Source organism: Ptychodera flava, unplaced genomic scaffold, assembly GCF_041260155.1.
Source record: "Ptychodera flava strain L36383 unplaced genomic scaffold, AS_Pfla_20210202 Scaffold_30__1_contigs__length_3116999_pilon, whole genome shotgun sequence".
Lineage (NCBI taxonomy): Eukaryota > Metazoa > Hemichordata > Enteropneusta > Ptychoderidae > Ptychodera > Ptychodera flava.
This window is the reverse complement of record NW_027248352.1, coordinates 83139-107391: the sequence shown is the minus strand read 5'-3', so window position 1 is coordinate 107391 and position 24253 is coordinate 83139. Positions and strand designations below refer to the sequence as shown.

The window sequence follows — 24253 nt, the reverse complement described above, 5'->3', positions numbered from 1 at the left end:
AAATAATTATAGATCCTAGGACTGAACTTTTTTCCCCCAAGTAAAAGTTTGGTTTCAGTTTTGTGAGACTGGGAATGTCCATAAGACGAACGATGGTCATCGATATCACACGATGAATCTCTCAGTTTGTGTTTAGAAGTTGAGAGGTCACGGCCCTACGTCACTGTAGTGACGTACTGCAGGGATCCTCGACCAACAGTTTTACGCTAGCAAAATGGCGGTCTACGTGTAGTCATGTCGCGCAAACTTAGAAAAAAGGCGATATTTCAGTGAATTTTGAGCGGATTTCTGGTCTGGTGAGTCCCTAATAACCAAGCTGTCGATGAGTGTTGGCAATTTGTAATTTGGATGGAAAATTTTTCGAAATATCGTCGAGCAAACTTGCGCAAAGGGTGCTTGCGGCGGATTTGGACGCTAGTCTATGGAATATCCCATAGCTGTGGTGGCGGGGTTAAAAATCGGAAAAGTCAAAACCGGCCCGTAAAAGGCAGGAATCCCGTCTGAAAACACCACAGCTATGGACCCACAGCTACAGGTAATGTATAGTGTAGCAGAACATTTACATGAAAGGAACTAATTTTAGTTCGATTTTGATACTTTTTGTACTTTCCGTATGCTGATTTGCATATGAAAGCATGTCAGCCCATTGAGAGTTACGAGCACAAAAGTTCATTGCCCTTGTCTCACTATCTCTGTACGATCGAGAACAGGAGACAAACTGAAGTTTTTGTGCATAGTATGAATGTCCGTAACACTATGAACATAATTCTGGCAGCAAAAATTGACTCGGACATTGGACTTTACTGTTACAGAAACGTTTTCAGTTCAGTGAATGACATTGGTACTGTGACGGGATTGCATGCAATGAGAGTCACAAGCAAGCTGTAGTGTCAATGGGCCCGGTTTTTGAATTCAGTGAACAAACATTGACTTATTTTTCGGGCAAATAAACCCTAAAGTTAACTGTTGATGACAACCAACATTTCTGTTTGTTATTTTCCCACTGTAAAATGACTGACAAAAAGCAATTGGAGCGAGTCTGACATCGAGAAACTCCACATTCAAAACACGGCAGACAGAGACCTCCTAAGTTGTTCGTTTTAACTCTACTGAGTCTGCGCACAAGACTACAAGACCAGCTAGGTCACTAGAAAAATACAGCTAACTGGTTTGTATAGGGCAATCTTGATCCAAACTCTGCTGTGGTTAGGGATGATATACAGTCTGATAAGCACAGTAAAAACGTGACAAACAAATATATATTATTTTTTCAGAAGATAGGAAAGCATATAGTAGTATAGTATGTGTATCACAAGTGACATCATTGCAACATTAAAACTTACGTGTAAAGCCGTGATTATATGCTTTAGTTAAATCTCCCCCAAAATTTTAAAATCCCCCTCAAAAATTCCAGTCCCCCCCCTGGTGTAGCATCCTAGATGAAACACTGGACTTGAATAGTATATCTGGCTATATGGCTGCATTGATACATATTTAGTTTTCCATCTCAGAAGACAAATATCCACATATACAGAAAGTTACCGACAACAAAATTCCATAGATTAGTTGTAGATGTAGGTGTACAATAAAATCCAACATACATACCATGTATAAGTTAAAATCAACATTCTCTTCCGTAATTCCCAATGCCGGAATAGGTCCAGGAAGCCATATGTTTTTCCAGCCATGGGAGAAGATTTTGAAGAATTTGAAGACTTGTCAGAAGACTCTAACTGCAGCATGTCTTTTGTGACTCTCATTCCATTTTTATTTGCAATATAGTGAAGGATATCCTCAGCTTCATGAACTCTGCCACGGGTTATCAACCACCTAGGGGATTCTGGGATTATCCTAGGGTTGAAGGGTCAAGGGTTAAAGGTCAATGAGTAGTTAAGCCCAACATTTGTAAATGCTCTATATGCCAGCAACGACATGTGACAGCCACAATAATTATTATCACAAAATCAATATATTTCAACACTATCATTCATCTACTATTGAGAAAAGTACAATTTTCCATGCGTTGGAACAGCTTTTCAGAGTGCCCGTTCAATAACACTTACCGTTTCCAGGAGTCCCCACCAGACCCTTTGCAGTTGCGTCTGCACGTTCACTGCTGAACGGTTTCAAGAGCTCCGTTGGTGCTGGGTATTTTATCAAGACACTGTAGCTAAAACATGCAACACAAACCAAAGAAATTTGTCTAAAGTTACAGGGTACTGGGCCTTTATTAAAGCATTTGACTCACCAATAGGCCATTGTAAATAATATCCCCGGCATTGATGTGACAGCAATGAGGTACCTCCAATCCCGTATAAGGTATGCAATACCACCATATATCTGAAATACAAAGGAAATACAATGTCATCAAGAATGACTTTCTGGATTTGGTTATTCTTACACTACATACCTCATTAGGTGATAGCTCAACCCTTTCACCCCCAGTTCCCTGTATAAAGGTCCAACTTTACCATAGAAAACAATGGATTTGGGACAAACCATGGTGGTGAAAGGGTTAAGTCCTGTAGTCCTCTTGGCCCTGCATACATTATTTACATGTATCATACAAGTACACCAAGGCAGAACGCTTCTCGGGGACAGCTATTTGGGCTCTCAAATTTTTACCATTGTTTTCTGATCTACCACTTGTTGGGGCTCATTTTAAAGCTCTTGAAGAAAGAAATTTTCATCATCTTAGTTTTTCGAAAATCAAAAATTTTATTTTTTCCCCATAGAGTTAACTAAGGAGTGGCGACCATTTTGAATTTCAAATATCGGTATGTGTTAGCTGATTTGCTACTCTAGTACAAAATGCCCGGTTTTAATTCTTGATTTGTTAAGGGAATGGTTGAGAATTCCATTGAGGAAAGTTGGAGCAAAAGTTTAAGTCTTCACCACACCATTCACCATTCGCTGTTTTTTTCAGCTAGTGAAATGGAAAATTCACTGACTGGAGTGAACTATTTGTCAATCAGACAACTTGACCAACAATAGCCGTACCTATAAGCCCCTCTCTATAGACTGCTAGCCCTGGCAGCAGATAAACAGCTATGCAACAGCTGTAACTACGCCCCTCTCTGAAGGTAACAGACCAAGCAGACAGATTGCAATATCCCTTGCACACTGTACATAGCTCTACAGTAGCTATAGCACAGCCCCCCCCCCAACCACCATTGACAGCTTGACCAAGCAGATATGCAGCTATTCTAGTGTGCATGCATAAAGCCTATACAGATTTTTCTCTGTGACATACAAAGTCTCTGCCATATTTCTATAATGCTTTGCATAACTTTGCTATACCATGAATGCTTTGTGCCCATCATATGCACAGTATAACATTTTCTTTATTGTATTTGCTTGATTGTAATTTGCTATCCATGAAATTGGCACAATGACATAAAGATTATCAAACACTTTAAAAAGCATGTTTATTTGCCACAGAATGCGAATTACAAAATCTTTAATAACAGCCCACTTGGGTCGTCATCATTTTGCTTTAAGTGTTTCATGCAGGATTTTTGTGCCGTCAGTGAGTTTTACAGGTCAGGCAATGGCTCGAAATGCGCAATTTGAAATTTGAAAACCCTGTACCAACACTTCAGGAGAGCATCCCTATTGTGATGTTTAGAAAAGTAAAATCTTACCACAATGCCAATTGCAAAATATGCTTGGACTAGGGTACCAGCCAAGGCTCGGTATGATGGACCAACAGTTTCTGTGGCTAAGATAAAACCGGTCAAACCAGCACCACCATTACACATGGCTGTTAAAAACCTGGTGAAAAAGGAATGAACAGAGAAATATTTGACGGATTGCCGAGGTTAAACTTTGCCATTTATAATATATGGTCACCAAAGAACGACGATGAGTTGCTCTAATATGGACAATGGAATATTGTGTTATTGATTATTTTCAAAGTGATTTTAATTCACTGGTTTTGCTATCGAATATTTCACTGGGATTTAATACGGCAGATTTCATATATTACTAGTGAAAAATATTGAAATTAAATCCTGGTTAGTAATTAATACTTCTACAGAAACTCACCTGAGGATACAAAACATGTTATATGAAGTTGCTGCAGCACTCCCCAATGAAAACACTGTCAGCAGTCCTACTGATAAAAAGAAGGAAATTCTACGTCCATAGCTGTCTGACAAACTGCTGAAGATATAGCTGCCGACCAGTACACCTGACATGTATATAGACTGTGCCAGTCCAATTTTGTAACTCTCACTGCAAACCAGGTCCCACTGCAAGATGAGAACAACATTGGATAATGTGTCAACACAGTGGTTACAATTACATTATGGTCCATGGCAATATAAACACTGTTATTTTACTGATAAGTTTTTAGCTCATTCATTCCCTTACCATCAGACTTATTATCATTGTGTAAGTCTCTGTACCAAGAAACGTGATAATCATAAACGCTTTGAAAAGTTATTCTGGACTGTTTTAATGGTGAGATTAATGCTTACAGACAGATGACTAAAATTTATATTTCTTTCACCTTAAGTATCTAGTATGTATTTGAATGAATTCAAACCACTTTGAATGACATCTTGCAAATGCTGACCGTAACAGAATGTTATCGGTCATCACTAAACTATGCTAATATCTTAACATGTGACTTACGAATACAAAGTTTTTGATTAGATATTTACCAAGTTCACCAACAATGCCTGCTTGAGGAGCATGTTTCAAAACTCCAAGCAGATATTTATAAAAGGAAAGGCTATATAACATAAATAAAAAATTACCTTTATCATTAATTTTATTCCCCTATATTTCACATCCACAGGTCAGAATTGGAAAGACCAAATGATCAAAATGATCTGAGGCAATTTTCACAGAAAAATGCCCATTATAGGAAATAAGCCCTTCATATTGAATTGGGAAGTGTGATATTGAACATTGAGCAAGACTTGAATAGCTGAAAGCTATTCTGGCTCAACTATTGCCTTTTCAATAACAACACTGTATTGCATCAAGTTGATTGTTTACTATTTATTAATTTGCAATGAAGAAGTACCACTGATTTAGGGGAAAAAGATCACTGATCCATGTAAAAACTAATCAGTGTTCCTATGTAGCACACTTGTGTCTAGGCTAAAGACTTAAATGCTGTGATTTGAACAATGAAGAAAGCAACATACATTCCCTAAAGATACCGTAGACTGTAAGATATTTATGTCATGGTAACTTGCAAAATGGTCCTTATGATAGACTCTCTAGCAATCAATCACAGTCATTCCTTAGGCATTCTCAATTCGTGCCTTCTACGCTATGCTTGCAAACCCCTAACCCCCATCCCTGTACATGTGCGAGAGACTTTACCAAGAATAGAAAAGACAAGGCACACCAGACTGTCGACAGTCTAGAAAATGCTTTATGATATGTTGATGAAGTTGTCATGTGATTTGCTACATAATGAATTTTAAAGGGCCGGATTACCAATGTTCAAATGAAAATAATTTTTGCTGTTTACACCTACCATTCTTGCTATGGATGTAAATTCTGTACATATTATACACATACTTCTTGCATGGCTTGGCACACACATTGCTGATGACATCATCAGTTTTCGTGTTCACTTTCTGATCCACACAGTGGAATTCGGGTACTAAGCCAACGAATGCAAGGCACAGCATGTGTACCACTGTCCACATTGAACATATCGCTGCAACAATAACAAACTGTCGCCGCTGCTGTTTTCAAAATTCACCGATACTCTTGAGTATTTTATCAAAATCCGTTCTCCTTGCAGAGTTTCTCACTTCTACCTCAAGGTACCTTGTCTCTCATCATCTGTCTTCTTCTAAAAATGAAAAAATATAAAACATGTCAGGTTTATATCACCTATCAGTAATGTTGTTGTTTTACCCTTGCTGGCTCAATGCAGTACAGCACTCTCCTGGCCTGATTTCAAGTTCATGCAGCTGGTTCGGCAAGTAGCAGCCTGGTTCAGCTAGACAGGTAGACTTGCCCCATGTCTGTGGAATATTAATATCATATCAAAATTGAGGAATAAACTTAAGCACATTGTTGAGTAGATGTTGGCATTACCGCAAAACCATGGCAAGCGAGTATCTACCATGTATGCGTTGGAGCAAAGTTACATAAAAGTGCCGACCAAGCAACTAGTGGGCAAATTTTCTACGTGTTAGCCTTGGCTTTCCAAGACCTGGTGTTTAGGGCACATCAGTGGAGGTCAGAGATTAAAAGCTGGGGCAATGAGACAGACTACGGTATAAGTACTGTATGCCTGTCAATGCTAAAGAAAAAGAAATGTTGGCAATGACGACCAGGGAGAACAAATTTATAGCGCTGGCTGGGTGAATGTTATGATTGTGTTGCTATTGGAAATAACTGACTGGCTGCCTTAGAGGCCGGCACATCCTCAAGCAGCCGGGTGTCAAAAATTCAGTCACCTTGTAGTTCCAGTTCCAGTTTGAGTTTGTTAATGCTGATTTTTGGGTTGCTTACAGATGAGAGGAACCCCTAGAGCATTATGTCAAAGATAAATTATCAGGGCTGGGTACCAAAAGTTTACTCCAGTGGACAAATTTTAATAGTTGCCTGCCAGTATTGGATATTTATTTTGCAAGAATCTCCTACACTGATCTTGGTTTTTGTTCTTTTAATGACTGTGCACAGTGTGATGGTATGTTCTATGTGTGGTACATCATGCTATATGATTGTCCGTGACTGATAGATGTACCACAAGCTTGTAGTAAATCCATCCATGTATTACCTTCAAGATGAATGCAAGTATCATTGTGTATATACCAGGAGAAACACATTCATGGCAGCTGAGGGTTCTCCCCAGCCCAATACAGCGCTGCGGCCCGCGACGCTATCGTTCAAGTCCACAATGCTTTCGATCTCACCGCAACACTATCATTGTTACCCGCGAATATGATCAACCAATAAAATCCCTGATAAGTCCACGGATTAGCATAATTAGTTGTGTTGACTAATTAATTACAAGATGTGTGTATATGAGAGATAAACGTCTTGTAATGGGCTGTAAAATAAGTAAAGAGTCAAGAGGCTAGGTTAGGCTATATAGCCATTTATTTTAGTTACTACGATCAGTCAGAGCATGAAGAAAAGGAGAGGAACTAATAGAGAAAACTGAGAAAAACTCAATAATAAGCTTATTAATAGTGTCTGGGCCGCCTGTGGTTCAGCAGAGTAAATTGTGCCCATATCGCAGTCGCTTATGGTTGCCTTTACCCAGCAAACGTCCCATGTTTCTTCGTCCGTAGGGGTGTTCGCCGTGTACCTGAATCACAGGCGACTGCGATTGAACGCCGTAATTCGCGTAAACGTCAATTTAAAATCTACCAGCAGTTTTGCTCTGCGTGGCAGGGCTGCCACGGTGTGTTACCGGGAGGCCGTATAATGCCGGTAACACACAGCCCTGCCACGCAGAGCTGATTTTAGTTCAGACGAATGTAATTTGCAAACAAAAGACAACCTTAATCAAGCTCATTTACTATCTATGGCAACCGTGTTGGTAGCTCCACGATGGCAACATATGGGGCATCATTTTACAAGTGGTATAGCCACGAACTGATGACGTCAAATCACCATACACAATACACGAAGCCGTAATTACAAGGCATCTGTGTTTTGTGTACGGCGATTTGACGTCATCAGTTTGTGGCTATACCACTTGTAAAATGGTGCCACATATGGCATGAATCATTGAATGAATGGGGCGTCCAGCTGTACATGAGCTGAGGGACCGTCATTATGTAAACTACTCCGACCGCTGTTCAAATAAACTCTCGAATTTGTGGAGGGACCGTGATAGAGACTAGACTGCAAAGATTTCAATATTACCTGTGCTACACCATCACAGTCGACGCCTTTCGGCGAGATAACCTTGAACTGAAGAAACAATCGTGAGGTCGCTGTTGTATCTGCACAAGCTGATGCGAAAGAGATGTTGTGTGGGCGACGTATCCCATCATTACCGTACAGTTCAGTTTTGTTTTTGTTTTTTTGTTTTTTTGCAGGGCGCATATTAAAGAGTTAAAATTATTTCCAAGAAAATGTATGCCCGCAACTGAGGAGGGCGCCTTTGCCGCCGACATGCACAGCAACTGGTGTCCTTATCCACGTGCACATGAGCGCAAATGCTAAAATTGGTTCGCGTGACTTCCTCTGCTATAAATAGATAAATACCAGCAAATCCATTGTTTTTCACGCCACGTCGTCTGTTTTCGTAAACTTTATGTGATATGCAACACATCGAACACATCATACGGCGTTGGCGGAATATTGCAGTTTGGTGATCTATTTTAAGTCGGAGTGCTCTGAAAATAATATCACTCAATCAGCATTGTACTTATGAACTTCCATTGGATTAGGGTATAGGCCCCAAACAAATAACGTCCCAAAACTGGAAATAATGACAAATCCAAGAAATTCAGTCTTGTTATATTATCTTTACAATGTATGTCTTTCTTCAACTCCGAGTCGTAAGGAACAAAAATGGAACTTTTCGTTCACAAGCCCTCTGGAAATAGTGTCGGTCAGCATCAGTCGGGAACTTTATTTCTTTAATTTCCTTATTTCAGTGTGACTCATACAGCAAAATACGGCAAAATCATGCATGTTTTTTTCTTGAACGAGAAAATTTAAATAAACGTTTAGTATCAAGGGGATCTAAATAGGATATGTCGGGTTACGGAAACAAAATACTTTTTTATTCAGCCTGATGTGTGTTTTGTATTCTTTGAGGACCGTAACGGATGCGTGGTTTGCTAGGGAGTCGAGCGCGTTTTAATTTTTACTTATTTGTGTAGGTAGACAATTTCAAAAACACACTGGACAAAATATCCAATTTTTCAATGAGTGAAAGTGATAGAATCTTCCTGTACAAGTATATGTTGTTTCTCCGGGATATTGTTTTTCGTTTGTGGCGTTGGGGATTTTTTTGACAGACATGCAAATTATCTTTGTTACATCTTATTTCATATATTCCCGTTGCTATGTTTTAAGCTCAGACTCAAACCGTTATTCACTTTACAAACCACTCGATACTGTCTTTGAAACTCTTAAGGTATGTGGAAAATTATTTGCATACCAGTTACACGTCATCAGGTTCTTGTCTTAGGCAGGAATTGTGTTGTATATTGTGGCTCAGTCTCTGTAGTCGAAAATGACACTTGTAAATAAGTGACAAACTCTAAGTCAGTACACAGATTATGTTCCTGCTAAAAAAATATAAATATTCAAGCAAAAGAGTCGTGGTGTATGTGAAAAACGCTTAAATTTGAGGTCGCATGGAAACAAGTGTTCATGCAGAATATGTCATAAAATTTTTACTATTTTTTCCATCGTCCCCTCTGTTTGTGTCTCTTTGTTACTCTTTCATCTATCGGTCCTCTCTCTCTCTCTCTCTCTCTCTCTCTCTCTCTCTCTTGATTTTTTTTTGAAATATTTTTATCATCTCTCTGAAGATCCTTCCGTACATGAAGTCATCCATAATGTGTACATATTCAAAATATTTTGCACCGACTTTGAAAGCCAGTGAATATACCACTGCTACTGCAGTAGTCCTAAATTGAGGATATTACATGATGAACTATGTGACAATCGAGACGCAGATAGTAACTGCCAGAAAATTGCTGTGCCGTATGTAACTCACGTAAAATTGATGATGCACTGTTTGGTGTTTCAGTGAGGTCAGATTAAAGTAAATATGGGTTATAACATTCCTCAAAGAGAGATTTTGTTTGATTCTGAAATTGAGGAATTGCAAAACCAGTTCATAGAGAGGATTAATTTCAGAAGAAGAGTAGTTTTCCATTAAGGAGATATATGCATATGCTGAAGCGTGCGTTAAAATTGAAAACATTTTTGAAGAAGCAGCCACGTATCAAGACTAAAGTGTATAATACACGGTTTCGTCTCCGTCGAAATTTCGGATATTATGGATTAATCAATGTTGTCACCATGATTATTCAAGTGTCAGTCCATGCCTTTTGAACTTGCAGACGAGGAACACTGCAGAGCCAAGTCCCAAGGGAAAGACCATGGTGCAAATGGGGGGGATTTTAAAGCCCTCATAGTGTTGAAAAAGTAAAATTTGCTGATTATACAAATAAATAAAAAAAAATATCTGGACACTGTATAGCTGGGATCTAGACTGTAAGCAGAGTGAAAATAAATTAAACTCCGCTGAAAATACGAATACGGAAAGAGGAACTGAACTTTTCCCGGGAGAGACACACTGAAGTCATCGCTGCCGTGAACAACGTTTTCGAAACTGTAAAACTTGTGTCTTCTGCTTACAATTGATTTCACTCAAATTTGAAACCATAAAATTATATGAATTAAGGAGTGCATTTGCCGTTTCGCTTTCAACTTAAAAAAGTATGTGAATTTATTTCCACGTTTACCTAAACAGGTTTGAATTGATCTTTGATTTATTGCGTACGAAGTAATCTAACATTGAAATGGCTCAATGGTTGAATGTATTTTTTTAATTGTAAGATTGAGAATTGTCTGCCTTGACCTCGATGAACTTATATGACCTAAAACTAACTGGACATTTTGTCTTGTCAGGCAAAGCTTAACTGTTTGTATTTTCACGATTAATAAATGAAATGGAGTTCAACTTGAATCTCTCTTTTGTTCTCTTCAGATCGAATAATTGAGGGAGCACCGATTTTAGATCCGAAATCTTAGCAGCGTCAAAAGTAAACGGCTACAGTGACCTTATGAACTTATAATTTTGCAGAATCACTTGTCAGAAGGATAATTAGACTCACTTTGCTGAAATGGTCTTTCAAACAGTACAAGAATGCATGCAATAACTCCAAAATATCTTCAAATTTTAAAAATTTCTTGCACACAGGGAGATTGTCGCGCATGCGTATTGCGTTTGTACAGCGTCTGGGTCAGACTCGCTTGTTAGAAAGACCGTTGAGGGCGCATAACTGCGTAGCGAACGAAGGGGCTATGAGTGAGTCTAAATCGGAGATAGCTTTGCGAAATACATCAGTGGCAAAGCAGGGTTCTCAAAAATTTTTGAAGTAGGCGGAAAATTTAGAAAAGTAGGCGGTTAGCTTCTGTGTGCAACCAGAGTCCCTGGGTGGGCGGCGGGGGGGGGGGGGTTAAGTATCTTTTTTTTTAATTTCTGAGCAATTTTATGCATCATTCTACAGTGTATGAGAGGCTATTCCAACATACACACAGGGGAGGGTCTCCCTCCGTGTGTGCAAGAATTTTTTAAAATTTGAAGATATTTTGGAGTAATTGCATGCAATCTTGTACTGTTTGAAAGACCATTTCAGCATAAGTGTTACTGATGATTTTAAACCAGTGTTAACAAATTGCAGTTAGGTGAAATAGTATGAATTCATTGGTTTTAATTTCAAAAGCATTGATTTTTATCCCATAGAATAACAAATCATGTTTTCATGTTTAACAGAAGCATAGCAAACAAATAACATTAAATTAAGAAAAAAATATTTAAAGTTGGCCATATGTTACAGAAGAGAAACTTGAAATAATAGTAAAATATGATTCAATCAACTGAATTTGCACTAATCAATGTACACACAAAGGATTTAAAAAGAGCAAACTAAAAAACTGTTCATCAATTTATATGAAAACTGTTTATGTGATTATGTTGACAAAGTTATTAGAGTATTTTTGCCTTGAAAGATAACTGACAACATGACATATGAGAACAGAGTTAGTAGAGTAAATAATATATAAGTGTGTTTTGTTAACAGAGAAAAGATGAATGAATATTGTGTGTACATTTAATGCACATAATTTTGATTTTGCTGAAATTATAATTATGTATCCACATAAAAATGACAGGTATTGAAGTAGGTCATTAGTTTATTTCAGTTGTTGATCAGTGAAACAGAAAATTTACAAGTAATGAAATTTAAAAATATACCCGCTAAACTGGTAGAATACAGCAAAAAACAGGATGGATGAACAGTCTCATATACATTACGTTTACTTTTTTGTACGTCCCACACAAGTTCTGTAGATAACATTGTTGATAAAAAGAACCGACTCATTTGAGTGTTTGGATACGGAGGTGCCGAAATACTGATCATGTTGATGATATCTAAACAGCTTGCTGTTGGTCTATGTCAACACTCTAGGTATACGAAACATGATACAATGAATGCAGACAGATGCTGATTAGGATTTGTTGCGAGACACATGGATTAACAGTGAGACTCTGAGAGGAATGAATGAAGCAGCGATTAGTTTCACTTTTGCATTTCTTAATGTCTCCACTTTGATTTCAAGGTTTATGTAGTTTAAAAGTTGAAGGGCAAGCATTTTCTAAGAAGTAAAACTTGACAGACGTCTGAGTGACACTCCACTTCACTGTTTATTCTTGTGTGTCCATAAAAACAGATTGGCATCAGTACGTCTTATGGTTAGCCAGAGTGCTGTCCTAATTAACTTCGGTCTCAACACGACAAGTAATTTAGCACTCCCTTGTGTGGTCTGTCCAGACACTTACAGTGAGTCGGTTCTTCTTATCTACCATGTTATCTACAAAAACTTGTATGTTACGTACAATAAAGTAAACGTAATGTATATGAGACTGTTCATCCATCCTGTTTTTTGCTGTATATGTGTCAAGTCTTTTGGTCTTTCGGAACAAAAGTGTTTCAAGTACATAGTAAGCTATGGCATAAAGTTAATCCTAATGCTGTCAAAGCTTGTTCCTCTTATTAATCATCCCTTACATTAAATCATTTTGTCAATTTTTTTCTCTTCTACAGAGACTTATGCTATGATGGAATGATAATGAGAAGATCATGTTCCAGTATTATATATGAAGATGATGAGAAAGAGTCTCAGCTTTGAAATTCATGCTTAAAGCAAACAAAATTTAGACTTGATGCCACGTATTCATTAATTTTCGTGAGAGTTCATACATGCAACACATGTCACAGAGATTGGACGTTGCATATTGCTGACAGTAACAGTAATTATTTGTTTCAGACTTTATCCACTTTTGTAATCCCTATTTGTCAACAAGATAATCTTTACTCATATATATACCTCAGTTTGTGAAATAAAAGATTTTTTCAGATATGTCACTGTGCTGTCATATTAATGATGTACCATGGTCTTTTAATTTTGTAAAATATGTGGATTTTTTTGGTCAACTTTGGTAATATTCTGTAAAATTACAGAGTGTTTCAGACTTATAAGCTAGTCAGTACTGATGATTTTACATGACATGTTACTGGGTACTTTCATTATCAAATAATTTGGTCACATACACAACATCTGAGGGACAATGGATCAACTTCAAATTGTTAACAACAATAGTACTATATATATATACCAGTGTAGCTGTTCATCATGTATATCAGGCATCATGTATAAGAAACAAAGTACAAGCATAAGAGAGCTATATAGTACAATATAACTTTTTTCATATATGTTTAATAAAGGCCAGGGACTTGATCCCCGGGATCAAGTTTGTTTTAGTCTATAAGAGGATTATTGAGTGTCATAGCCTTTTGTTTCCCATTGAAATTGTAATCTAATAAGTAGCCTTCCCTGCGAGAAAATCTGACGCTGGCAAAGGCCTTTAAAAATTCCACTTTTCTTCCTCAAAACATTTACTTAAGAACAACCAGAGTATGGATTGTCTGCAACCAAATTGGATGTCTTTGTGACAACAACCCAGATGTAATATATACCCTTATTGAGTCCATGATGCAATTATGTAACGAAAATAAAACAAACATACTTGCCTCAAACTAGCTCTCATCTATGCCATCATTTTACAGAGAAATAATTCTATATTGCTTGAATCATCTAAAGATAAATAGAAAGCAAAACCCTTTGGCAGCGCTATGACTGGTGATGAGGTCAAATTATTTTAATACACTCAAAAACAAATGAAAAGATTGTTTTCAAAGATTTTGTTCCTTGGTTAGAATTTTATTAGAGCTCATCGCCAAGAAATGTAACTATGAAAGTGCTACTTTGTTGAAAATCATGAGACCATAGATTACATTTTTACATCTTAATATGAAAATTTGATTTATTAGAAATTCTTAATAATATTGATTTGCAATTGGCGTTCTTTATAATACAGTCAATGATGAATGAATGAAACTTGAGTTTAGAGTTTAAAATGTTTTATTCATGAAACTGGCTCTACTGCATAGTTTATTTGCATTGTGGAAATCTTGAAAATTGCATTCTTGTACTGTGTGAGCATTTCAAAATCTATGTGACGTAAGAAAGTGCAAGAAATGTTTACCAACTTGAGAAGAAAGTGAATGACTCCAGACTGTATGTTTTTCTACTTAGTATTTGATTCCAGAGAACAGCTTAATTTCTCATGAATTGACACTTTATACAGTGGAAAAAAGAAGAGAATCTAAAGTTCTTTCACATTTTGCACACTGACCTTCAGTTTTCAATAAAAAAAAGAATAGCCATTGAGCACTGTTTTGTCATGTATAAGTCACAATACTGGTTGTATGATGTATTTGAATGCAATTTTCCCAATTACAAGTCACTAATTATGCTAATTTTGACTGCTTTATCACTTACCTGTACACTGTACCTTAGTACAAATAAGAGATTATTGCAGGTTTTAAAAGGCAAAAATTAATCATTTTATTGCACACAAAAACAAATGTAATGATTGTTTTCAAAGATGTTGCAACACTGGCAAATCATCACAGCTATTTTTTAACACCTCGGAAAAGTTATCAAGAGGCAATATCCATGACATAATGCTGTACTCTAGCATATACTTGTGTAACTCAATAAAATTGCACTTTTGTTATTACAACGTCACGAAAATAAATTTTCATGACAGATCAAGTAGATATTAAATTTTCAGGAAAATATAATTAGCAAGCATTTTTACAGAGACAATCTTTAATGGTTGGAAATATTTCATTGTTTGCCGCATTTTCTGTCACTCAATGTAACCCAGCCAGCTGTGCTGTAAAGTTTATTCTCAATGACAGACATTGCTAATGGTACTGTATCTCTGCGTGGCAGGGCTGTGTGTTACCGGCGTTATGGGCCTCTTTTCCCCTGCCATGCAGAGCTACGACTTCCGGGTGCTCTGGCCTAGCTGCCACCTGCGAGTTTGAAACTGCGACCTGCGAGATCACAACCTGATCCATGATTTCAAAGTCCGGTTTCAAAGGGACAATGCTCAACTGATCACCAATTTTCATGAATAAAATTTGTTTTGATAGGCCTACTTCAACAAGCATGTTGTTATATATGTTGTTTCCTAAAGTGGTGGCTATTTCACAGATCGAAATGACCTAGTTTAGGCCTAAAGAAGTATTCTGTGGTTGTTGTACTTCGATTCGGTGACCATGCACCCCACCCAGCCTTAATGCAAGATTAATCGAACGTGGCTAAAACAACAGGAAATGTCCAGTCACATCGCCAGCACAGTTCGCCGCACGAATTACGCAACTAGAACACAAGCGAACAAATGAAGAAACAAAGAAAACACTAGTCTTCACAACGAAAACTATAGCAACAATATATATAAGAACACAAGCTATAAAAACAGCAATGAGCGAAAACTGGAACACATAGACAAGGACGAAACACTATAGCCCGAATGAAATATTTTCACAACAACCGATCATCGCATACAAAAGAAATGATTAGCGATATACTGGTACAGGCCAACGTCCACGGCATTTGGAACAAGGCAAGAAACAAATATACACAAAACGATCGAAACATGATATTCTAGTTTCCCTGCTATAAAAACAAGAGATCAACATCATAGACACAATATATAAAAATAAGAGAAGAGACCAAACTGGTTTCGAAACGGGGGGTCAAAGGATCACGGTTGTCTAAGACACACTCGACTACGCCCACGTCTCGCCATGGCTTATTTTAAAATTAACGATTCGTTTGTTAATTTTCACACTAACAGCCAAAACACAACTCAGACACTAAACACCAAAGCACATACAAGGCGAGATGGCTGATGTGTGAAGCCACTTTCCCTTTATTACATCGCAGTTGTGAAGTCGCAGGTCGTAGTTGACGAACACGCAGGACGCAGGTCGCTGTTGTGAAGTCGCAGGTTACACCAAGGTCTAAATTAGCCCTGCGTACGATGCTGTGTGTTCCGCTGCAGCTAACCGGTGTGATGCGTACGATGCCGTGTGTTCCGCTACAGCTACCCGCTGTGGTGAGCGGGGCGGTTACCTGTAGCGGAACACACAGCATCGTACGCAGGGCTAGGTCTAAATGCCCAAGTCGCAGGTCGCATGTTTCACACTCGCAGGACGCAGGTCGCAGTTTTGAAGTCGCAGGTCGCATGTCGCATGTCGTGACCGGATTTCCATACGACTACGTTCATGACCTTCAGTGTTTATCGAACGTAACCTGATGCGACAACCCGCAATATGACCCAAAAAATCCGAGGTCACCCCATACCAACGAAGTAACCCGCATATCTCGAAATGCCGTTGGTTTACTTACAATTACTGCGTGTATACTGTTTTAAAAACTTGAGTTAGGTCTCAAAATTAATATTTTATGTGAAATTGTCTATGAAAATTAAAATCACGTCGCATAGTTTTGGCTGCGTGCAGAATGGTTACGCCAAATCATCGCATGATCTGCTATGGTGATGTTCAGATGAGTGAAAACGTAAACATACCGGGGCATTCGAAGTTTTATGGGGGCATAAAAACGGCTTTGAGTCATGTAATATTCTTCAAACTGGAGAAGTAATATGATCAAGAAATTTGATTTGGGATCAGGAAATCGTAAAAACTAAGGGCATGTAAAGAAGAGAACCTTAGGGTGTAAAACGGAGGGACGAAAGTAGAATTTTTGATAAAAAGTGATAGAAAATTTAGCAAAAGTGACTTATATAAATCTTTTCACCATTGAATGCACCATATACTTTTTATCGAAGAAAAGTTGTGATTTTATTCCATATGATGACTCTTATTTTGATTGTCAACGGTAATTCATACAGATTGACCACCCCTACTATTACAATCGACGAACAATTGTCCAAGAATGCGCACAACTTTGCGCAGTTGATTTGTGCAGCGCCTGAGCCAACCATACTATAGCGTAGCGGCACCGCCGGCTCGCTGAGCTGAGCTTTCATCAGCTCAACTGCCGGGGCGGTATTATGATCAGAGGTGAAGCCAGCGAGGGGCTGTGAGAGAGTCTATCTCCGATTATATTGTACACTTGAAAAGATTTTGGCAGGGTGCATTTTGCTTTTTGAAAATTCTCAGCGCAGCACTGCGTGACCATCAATTACAATGATGTTCTCACTACTTATTACAGGTGTCTCCATAAAGTGAATACACTTGAATCAAGGATGTAAACATCCATGCTTGAATGAACTTTGTGATCAGTGCAGTTCTGTCCCATATTATATCAAATGCCTCAATTGATAAAAGGTGAGTTGGAGACTCGGTGTGTCTTAGAAGAATCGTGACATACAGTTTGTACAATTAACGATTCAGGACATGTTTCACCATGCTGTACAGAGTTCACAAAAGAGACTGTTAGTTAGGCCTATCTGAAAGATCTTGACGGCAGAGTCGGCTACCAAATTGTTGACACGGGAGTGTAGCTTACTATTTCATCCCGTTCTCTAAGAATGGCTAAAATGGCAAACTTCAGGCTGGTGATTCTTATTTATCCCTTTATGCTGATAATTGAGACAGATGAGTTCATGTACTTGCACTTCACACTTTTCACCTGTCAACAATCAATAACTGTACAACACCGTCCACTGAATGAGGAAATTTGAGCAGCCGCACCCACATTTGGGTCGAAACCTGCGGCCATGCAGGTGTATTCGCAAATCAAGACCGCATGTGAGAAGTCTGGCATGCGAGACTGCGACTGTGTTCGGCAGAAATTGTATGTTTGCATAAAAAGGAAGTCAGACCATTCTGCTATAGTCACGCATGATGTTTAATATTGTCGTGTAAGTTAGTAATAAATTTGTACCATTAATCCGCACAATTCAAACCTACATGTCAAAGTACAAGAGATAAATTTGTAACTGTTATCTACTCAGTGTGCACAGATGTGCACATCGATCGCTCGCACGGGTCCGTTACTTCCCACATCCATGCTGCCCGAACAAGAGACTTTTGCAAGCGAAGGTGGGACGTGCATGACCTTATGTGACCCGATGGCATATCACATGTGCTGTTCTTTCTCTATATCGAAAACGCGTTGAACTATTGGCAAGACGATTTTTTAGTGATGATTAAAGAGCCAAAACTGCGACAGCCACATTTTTAACTAGTTGTCCTAGTAATTTCAGGAAATTTGTAACAGACACGACACACGTAAGCAAACTGGGTCGAGTTCCCATAAGACATTTGGAACATTCTATTATAGTATGGGTGAGCCTACGCTCAGTCAGACGCATTATGCTCAGATTCATTTCAATATGGTGCTATATATTGTCTATTCTGCCTTTGACAAGTCTTAACTAAATAACATTTGAGTCGTCCCGGTTCTCATATCAGCCCTCTATTGTGATATGTCTGTCAGATTAGTTTAATTTTCAGTTCAGATGATCCTATGTTAATTTCTTCAATGTTTTATGGAGATCCATGAGTCAGTTTTACCTATGTGAAACAACCTGTACTTTATCGAGAATACATGGATTTTCTTTATCATTGTGTTGAGATTTAAGACTTCATGAGCCGCGTTTGTTGTAGATTGGTTTTGTTGTAATTAAATCATCCGTGATTTGTGAATGATAAGAGAAACGTGAAATATGGCCGAATACATTTTTGACTTTCACACATGTTTGCATGACTGTACAGAAATAAACATAAAAGCGGATATAACTATAACATGTAAACCCTTAAGGTATATTCCTGTTTAGAATTCACAACTTTCAGACTAATTTTATACCACACGATAAAATGACAAAGTGATGATGTTGAAATGAAGCTGTAAAATTGTTTGGTATTTTTGAATGGGTCAATTTTCGATCAAACACTGCATTTCCTTCTCGTGGAAAGAAAATGTTAGGTTATAGTAATGAGAATATGTTGTATGATCGTGGGCGGCTTCCTTCTATACGGGTCGCCAAGTTTCAAGTGAGTAGTCACTTCAATTGAATTCAAGAGAAAAGTCTTGTCGCAGAGGATGGTATGAACAATTTTTCTGTTAGAATGTATTTTAGCAGTTGATGGGTGCTTTTTTAAGCCCTCAAGTTTGCTTTTGCACACAGATGCCTTCGCTATTACTTTATTGTTGTTTTATTTCTTTATCTTTGTATTACAGCAAGTAGAGCTTGGAAAATTATGTTGCTGTAATCAAAGAATTATCACTTTTTCCAGACAAGTAAACAGTAACAGTTGTGTAAAAGAACCGTTTTTGAATATTTTGTTTTTCCATAATTTCATCTATTGCACGGTATTTTTGAAATCAAAATTCCTGTATGCCGACACTGTGACCTGTTTAAATTTACACCGCCCAGTGACTGCACGCTCCATTAATTTCATGGATCAGTGGCCATGTTAAAACATGCCGTTGAGCTGACGAGGGCAGTAATTCATTCATAATCCATATAAACAAAATCCTGTTTGCATCCTGAAAGCACAGGCCAGTCTCTTTGGTCGCGGAAAACAACCGTGACTTTCTTGGCAGTCTTATTTACAGTGGTTGCATATAACCGTTGCCAATACGGGAACTACATATACAATTATGAATGGCAGACTACCTGGAGATATTTGTGGAAAATTTACATGTTACCACTGGAATGGAAACAGTGTAGTAGATTATGGTCTTGCAACAACAGACATCATCGATAACTTTGAGTATTTTAAAATACACAATTTCACAATTTACTCAGATCACTGTCAAATTTCTACTCTTCTCAAACTAACAAATTTTAATCCAAGCAGTGTTAAAGATACTGTGAATTTGTTACAAATGCCCCAAAAATGGAAATGGGATAAGTTATGTGTTTTTAATTACACGGATAGATTAGCATCAGATGAGCTTCAAAAAGATTTTGCAGAATTTTTGAATACTAATATTGGTAATAACAAATCTGACATTAACTCAGCCACTAAGCATTTTAATGACATCTTAGATAAAGCCTGCAGTGGAATTTTAATAGACAAAAGCAGAGAAAGAAAAATTTAAAGAGAAAGAAATCAAAATAATTTGACAAAAACTGTGATGCAGCAAAAAGGGACCTAATAGCAACAGCAAAACTATTAAACAAAGCTCCATATGACAGTCAGTTAAAAATTATCTATTACACAAAGAAAAAGAAGTTTAAAAAACTTGTTAAAAATAAGAAATTGCAATTCTGGCAAAACAACTTAGACAAACTAAACAGTCTACATGCCAACAATTCACATGATATGTGGAAATTGATCAAGTACTTAAAAAATAATGATAAAGATAATAATACTGGAGATTGTGTCTCAGCAGCAACATGGATGGAATTTTACAAAAATTCTTGCTCAATTGAAAATGACAGGTATAGTGATTTCCAACAGCAAATTATTGATAGTTTAACATCTGAAGAAACTAAGAATCAGGCTAATCAGCAGCTGGATAAGTCAATAAACAACTAATGAAGTGTTATCAGCAATTAGAAATTTAAAAAAGTAAAAAAGCAGCAGGGATTGATGGGTTTTGTATAGAGTTGTTAAAACATGGTTCCCCTTTCTCTGTGAACCCTTAGCTAAATATTTAATGCAGTTCTAGATACATCCAACTTTCCAGACATCTGGAATACAAGCATTATGACACACTTATTTAAAAAAGGAGATAAATATGACTCGAAAAATTATAGGGCATTTCTGTCGGAAGTTGTGTAGGAAAAGTTTTTTCTTACATTCTAAATGAAAGGCTAAATAGTTTTTTAGATGACAATCATATTATACATAATAGTCAAGCTGGATTTCGCAAAAACCATCGCACAATAGATCACATATTTACCCTGAAGACAATAATACATAAATATATTAACAATAAGCAGAACATTTATGTTTGTTTTGTTGACTTTGCTAAGGCTTTCGACTCGGTATGGAGAGTTGGTCTTTTCCATAAACTTCTCAAAAATAACATTAATGGCAAATTATACAGACTATAAAACACATGTACACCAACACAAAAATACACATCAAAACAAATAATTTTATCTCGCCCAGCTTGAAAGTTGAAAAAGGAGTAAAACAGGGCTGTGTTCTAAGTCCTAGTCTGTTCAATTTATATGTCAATGACTTGAAAACAAATCTAGACAAAGTAAATACTCAACAACCAGTGTTGAATAATACCCCAGTTAACTCATTATTTTACGCTGATGACCTAGTCTTAATCTCTACTTCAAAAGAAGGTCTGCAAAGGGAGTTAAATACACTACACACATTTTGCTCCAATTGGAAACTTGATGTTAATTTACAGAAAACCCAAGCAATTAATTTTAGTAAATCTCCTTTGGTAGATAAACACTTATTTAACTATGGTAGTACATGCATCAAATCTGTTAAGAGCTATACATACTTAGGACTGACAATTAAATCAAACGGTAGTTTTAGTGACACCATTACAAATTTGGCTGATAAAGCAGCAAAATCTTTGTATAGTTTAAAAAGGGTTTTATTGCACAACAAAAAGATAAAATTTTCCCTACATCTATTCAATGTTTTCATTAAACCTGTTTTACTGTATGGCTCAGAGATTGGGGACAAGATTTAATGGATTACAAGAAGTGGGATAAATCAGCAATTGAAAAAACTCACCTCAAATTTTGTAAGAACATTTCACAGTGTAATAGACAAGCTTGTAATGCCGCTGTGAGGGGTGAACTAGGACAATTCCCACTTCTACTGGAGATCATATTGTTAAATACTGGCTTCATATCGTACAACTCCCACATTGTAATCTTGCCAAAGAAGCTTTTCTGGAGCAATTTGTGGTAAACAACACTAACAATAGATCCTGGTTTAACTGTTTAAGTGCTTTAATTAAAGACAATGGAATGGACTTTCTCCTTGATAAAGCTCCATCACTTAAACACCACAAAGTTATAACTGGATTAATTAAAACAAATTTAACAAACAATTATGAAGTCTTTTGGAAAAATTTGATCACTGATGAAAGTAGTAAACTCAGAATGTATGCCAAAATAAAACGTAATTTTAGATTAGAACCCTACTTAACACAATTGCAAGGTGAGAAAAGAAAATTGCTCACCAAACTTCGCATTAACAGTCATGATCTAGCAATTGAAAAAGGGAGACACACTGTTCCAAAAACCCCAATTACTGAAAGATACTGCAATCAGTGTAACACCAACAGTATTGAAGATGAAACACACTTTTATTAGTCTGTCAGAAAATACAAAGTCCAAAGAAAGTACTTTTTCAGTAAAATCAATTTCCCAAACGACTATACTGAAAATCAGCTTATTTCTCTACTAACAAAACAAGAGTTATCTTTTAATGAACAACTTGCTGATTATATTTTTACTTTATATAAACAAAGAAATACCTAGTTATATTTATTATTAGCTACTATTATTATACTGTAATACTTTATCTTTATTGAAGAAAATTTTAACTTATTTTTGTATCACACTTTTATTGCCACAAATGTGATGTAAATCCTATATTTACAAGCAAGCAATAAAAATATTATTATTATTATTATTATTATTATTATTATTATTATTATTATTATACTATTTTAATTGAGGAGTTGCCAATACTGTCAGGTGAAAACCATGGTCTAGCAGGAGTAATTGTCAACTACACTCTGAAAATGTGAAACATTGACTGGAAGGAGTTCAGACGTGGTCTATGAGGCTGCGTTCACAAATACTGCTGGGGGTGCTGGAGAAAACTGGAGCATTCGAAAATCCTTTTGGTTAGATGGGGGACTTGACAGTTTGCTCTATGTCTAAGGGGGCCTGAAAAAATTTTGGTTTCCTTTTATTGTTTTTACATTTCCTATTTTAAGGTTTGGTAGTTAAGTCAATGTAAAATGAATAACATTTTTATGTCATCCAATGGTTCCCATTACACAAAATCTAGAACCATTTCTACACATTTCATGATTTTTGTCTCTGAAAAAATTAATATGTATACACCTTTCCTCTCCTGTCAACATAGCATTCCATTGACACCCTTTCGCAGCCCCTCATACTTCTAAACTACCCTCAAATAACAATGAAATAGTCTATTGGGTAGCTCATTGGCACAACACATAACATTTGTATGTGGAAATTTTCAGAATGTTATTCATCCTTTCCGACCCATATTTCTGCAGAATAGCATTCTTTATCCTTCAATAGTACTCAAATCACGAAAACGTGTACTTTTTTAACGGAATTGGTTTCCTTATTTGTTGATATTTACTCAAATGTACTTTGTTTAGGTATCACTTTTTTCATATTCGTCGCATATGGATGTGCTACCAGTTTTGCGAAATTACGACTACAACAAGAAAGATCTAAATGTCATATCAGGCATCATGCCAACAGTAGATTACATTCCTAGTTACCTTCACGATGATGTCACCCAAGAGGCCGATAAGCGCTAGCGGTACCCCTAAACCCAAAGTTTTACATGATATAGCTGGCAAGCATGTAGGCCGTACGCCAGTTAAGCTTGTGGACAATTCAGAAGAAAAGACCTCTTTTACATGGTATGTACTTGGACAGACATATACTTGTCTAATCCAATCCAAGGCTTAGCAGTGAGCACTGCCTTATTTATTCAAAACGCTAGAGTTGTGATTGTATTTAAGAACGATATCTCATTGATCTGAGAAATTCTTGATAAATTGTGTTGATTTTTTGTGATGTTTATTTTCCAAGCCCTACCTTTGAGCTTTACAGCGAAGTCAAGTGCACCGGCCGAACAGAAAGATTAACGTGGTCACATCTTCCACGGCCAAGACGGTGTAGCTCTCCGTACATTTAATTATGATGTTGCTCTACCCTCGGCAAGACGATGCACAGCATTGAACATACTGAAAGATACGTATACATTGTGATAAGAGGTAGTGTGATAACTATATTGACAAAGAATACGAAGGCATAGCTTACAGAGTCACGTTATCAACAAACATTTATTTTAGAACACTGAAACTATTTATATGGGAATAGAATATTTTTTCAATCGAATATATATTATATATATATATATATATATATATATATATATATATATATATATATATATATATATATATATTATATTATATA

At 37.0% G+C, this 24253-nt stretch overlaps 2 protein-coding genes across 2 annotated transcripts in view; one reads left to right on the top strand and one right to left on the bottom strand.

The window, feature by feature from the left end:
• LOC139127247 (uncharacterized) overlaps window positions 1–24253 on the top strand; it is a 236651-nt gene that overhangs the window by 171211 nt on the left and 41187 nt on the right. The gene's annotated exons all lie outside the window — the stretch shown is intronic.
• Window positions 1557–4248, bottom strand: LOC139127287 (solute carrier family 22 member 15-like). Its single transcript, XM_070693202.1, has 4 exons — window positions 4048–4248; window positions 3645–3774; window positions 2249–2340; window positions 1557–1851 (listed from the first exon to the last, which is right to left on the bottom strand). The coding sequence occupies exons 1-4, from the start codon at window positions 4197–4199 to the stop codon at window positions 1563–1565; spliced, it is 663 nt and encodes a 220-aa protein (XP_070549303.1). The 5' UTR covers window positions 4200–4248; the 3' UTR covers window positions 1557–1562.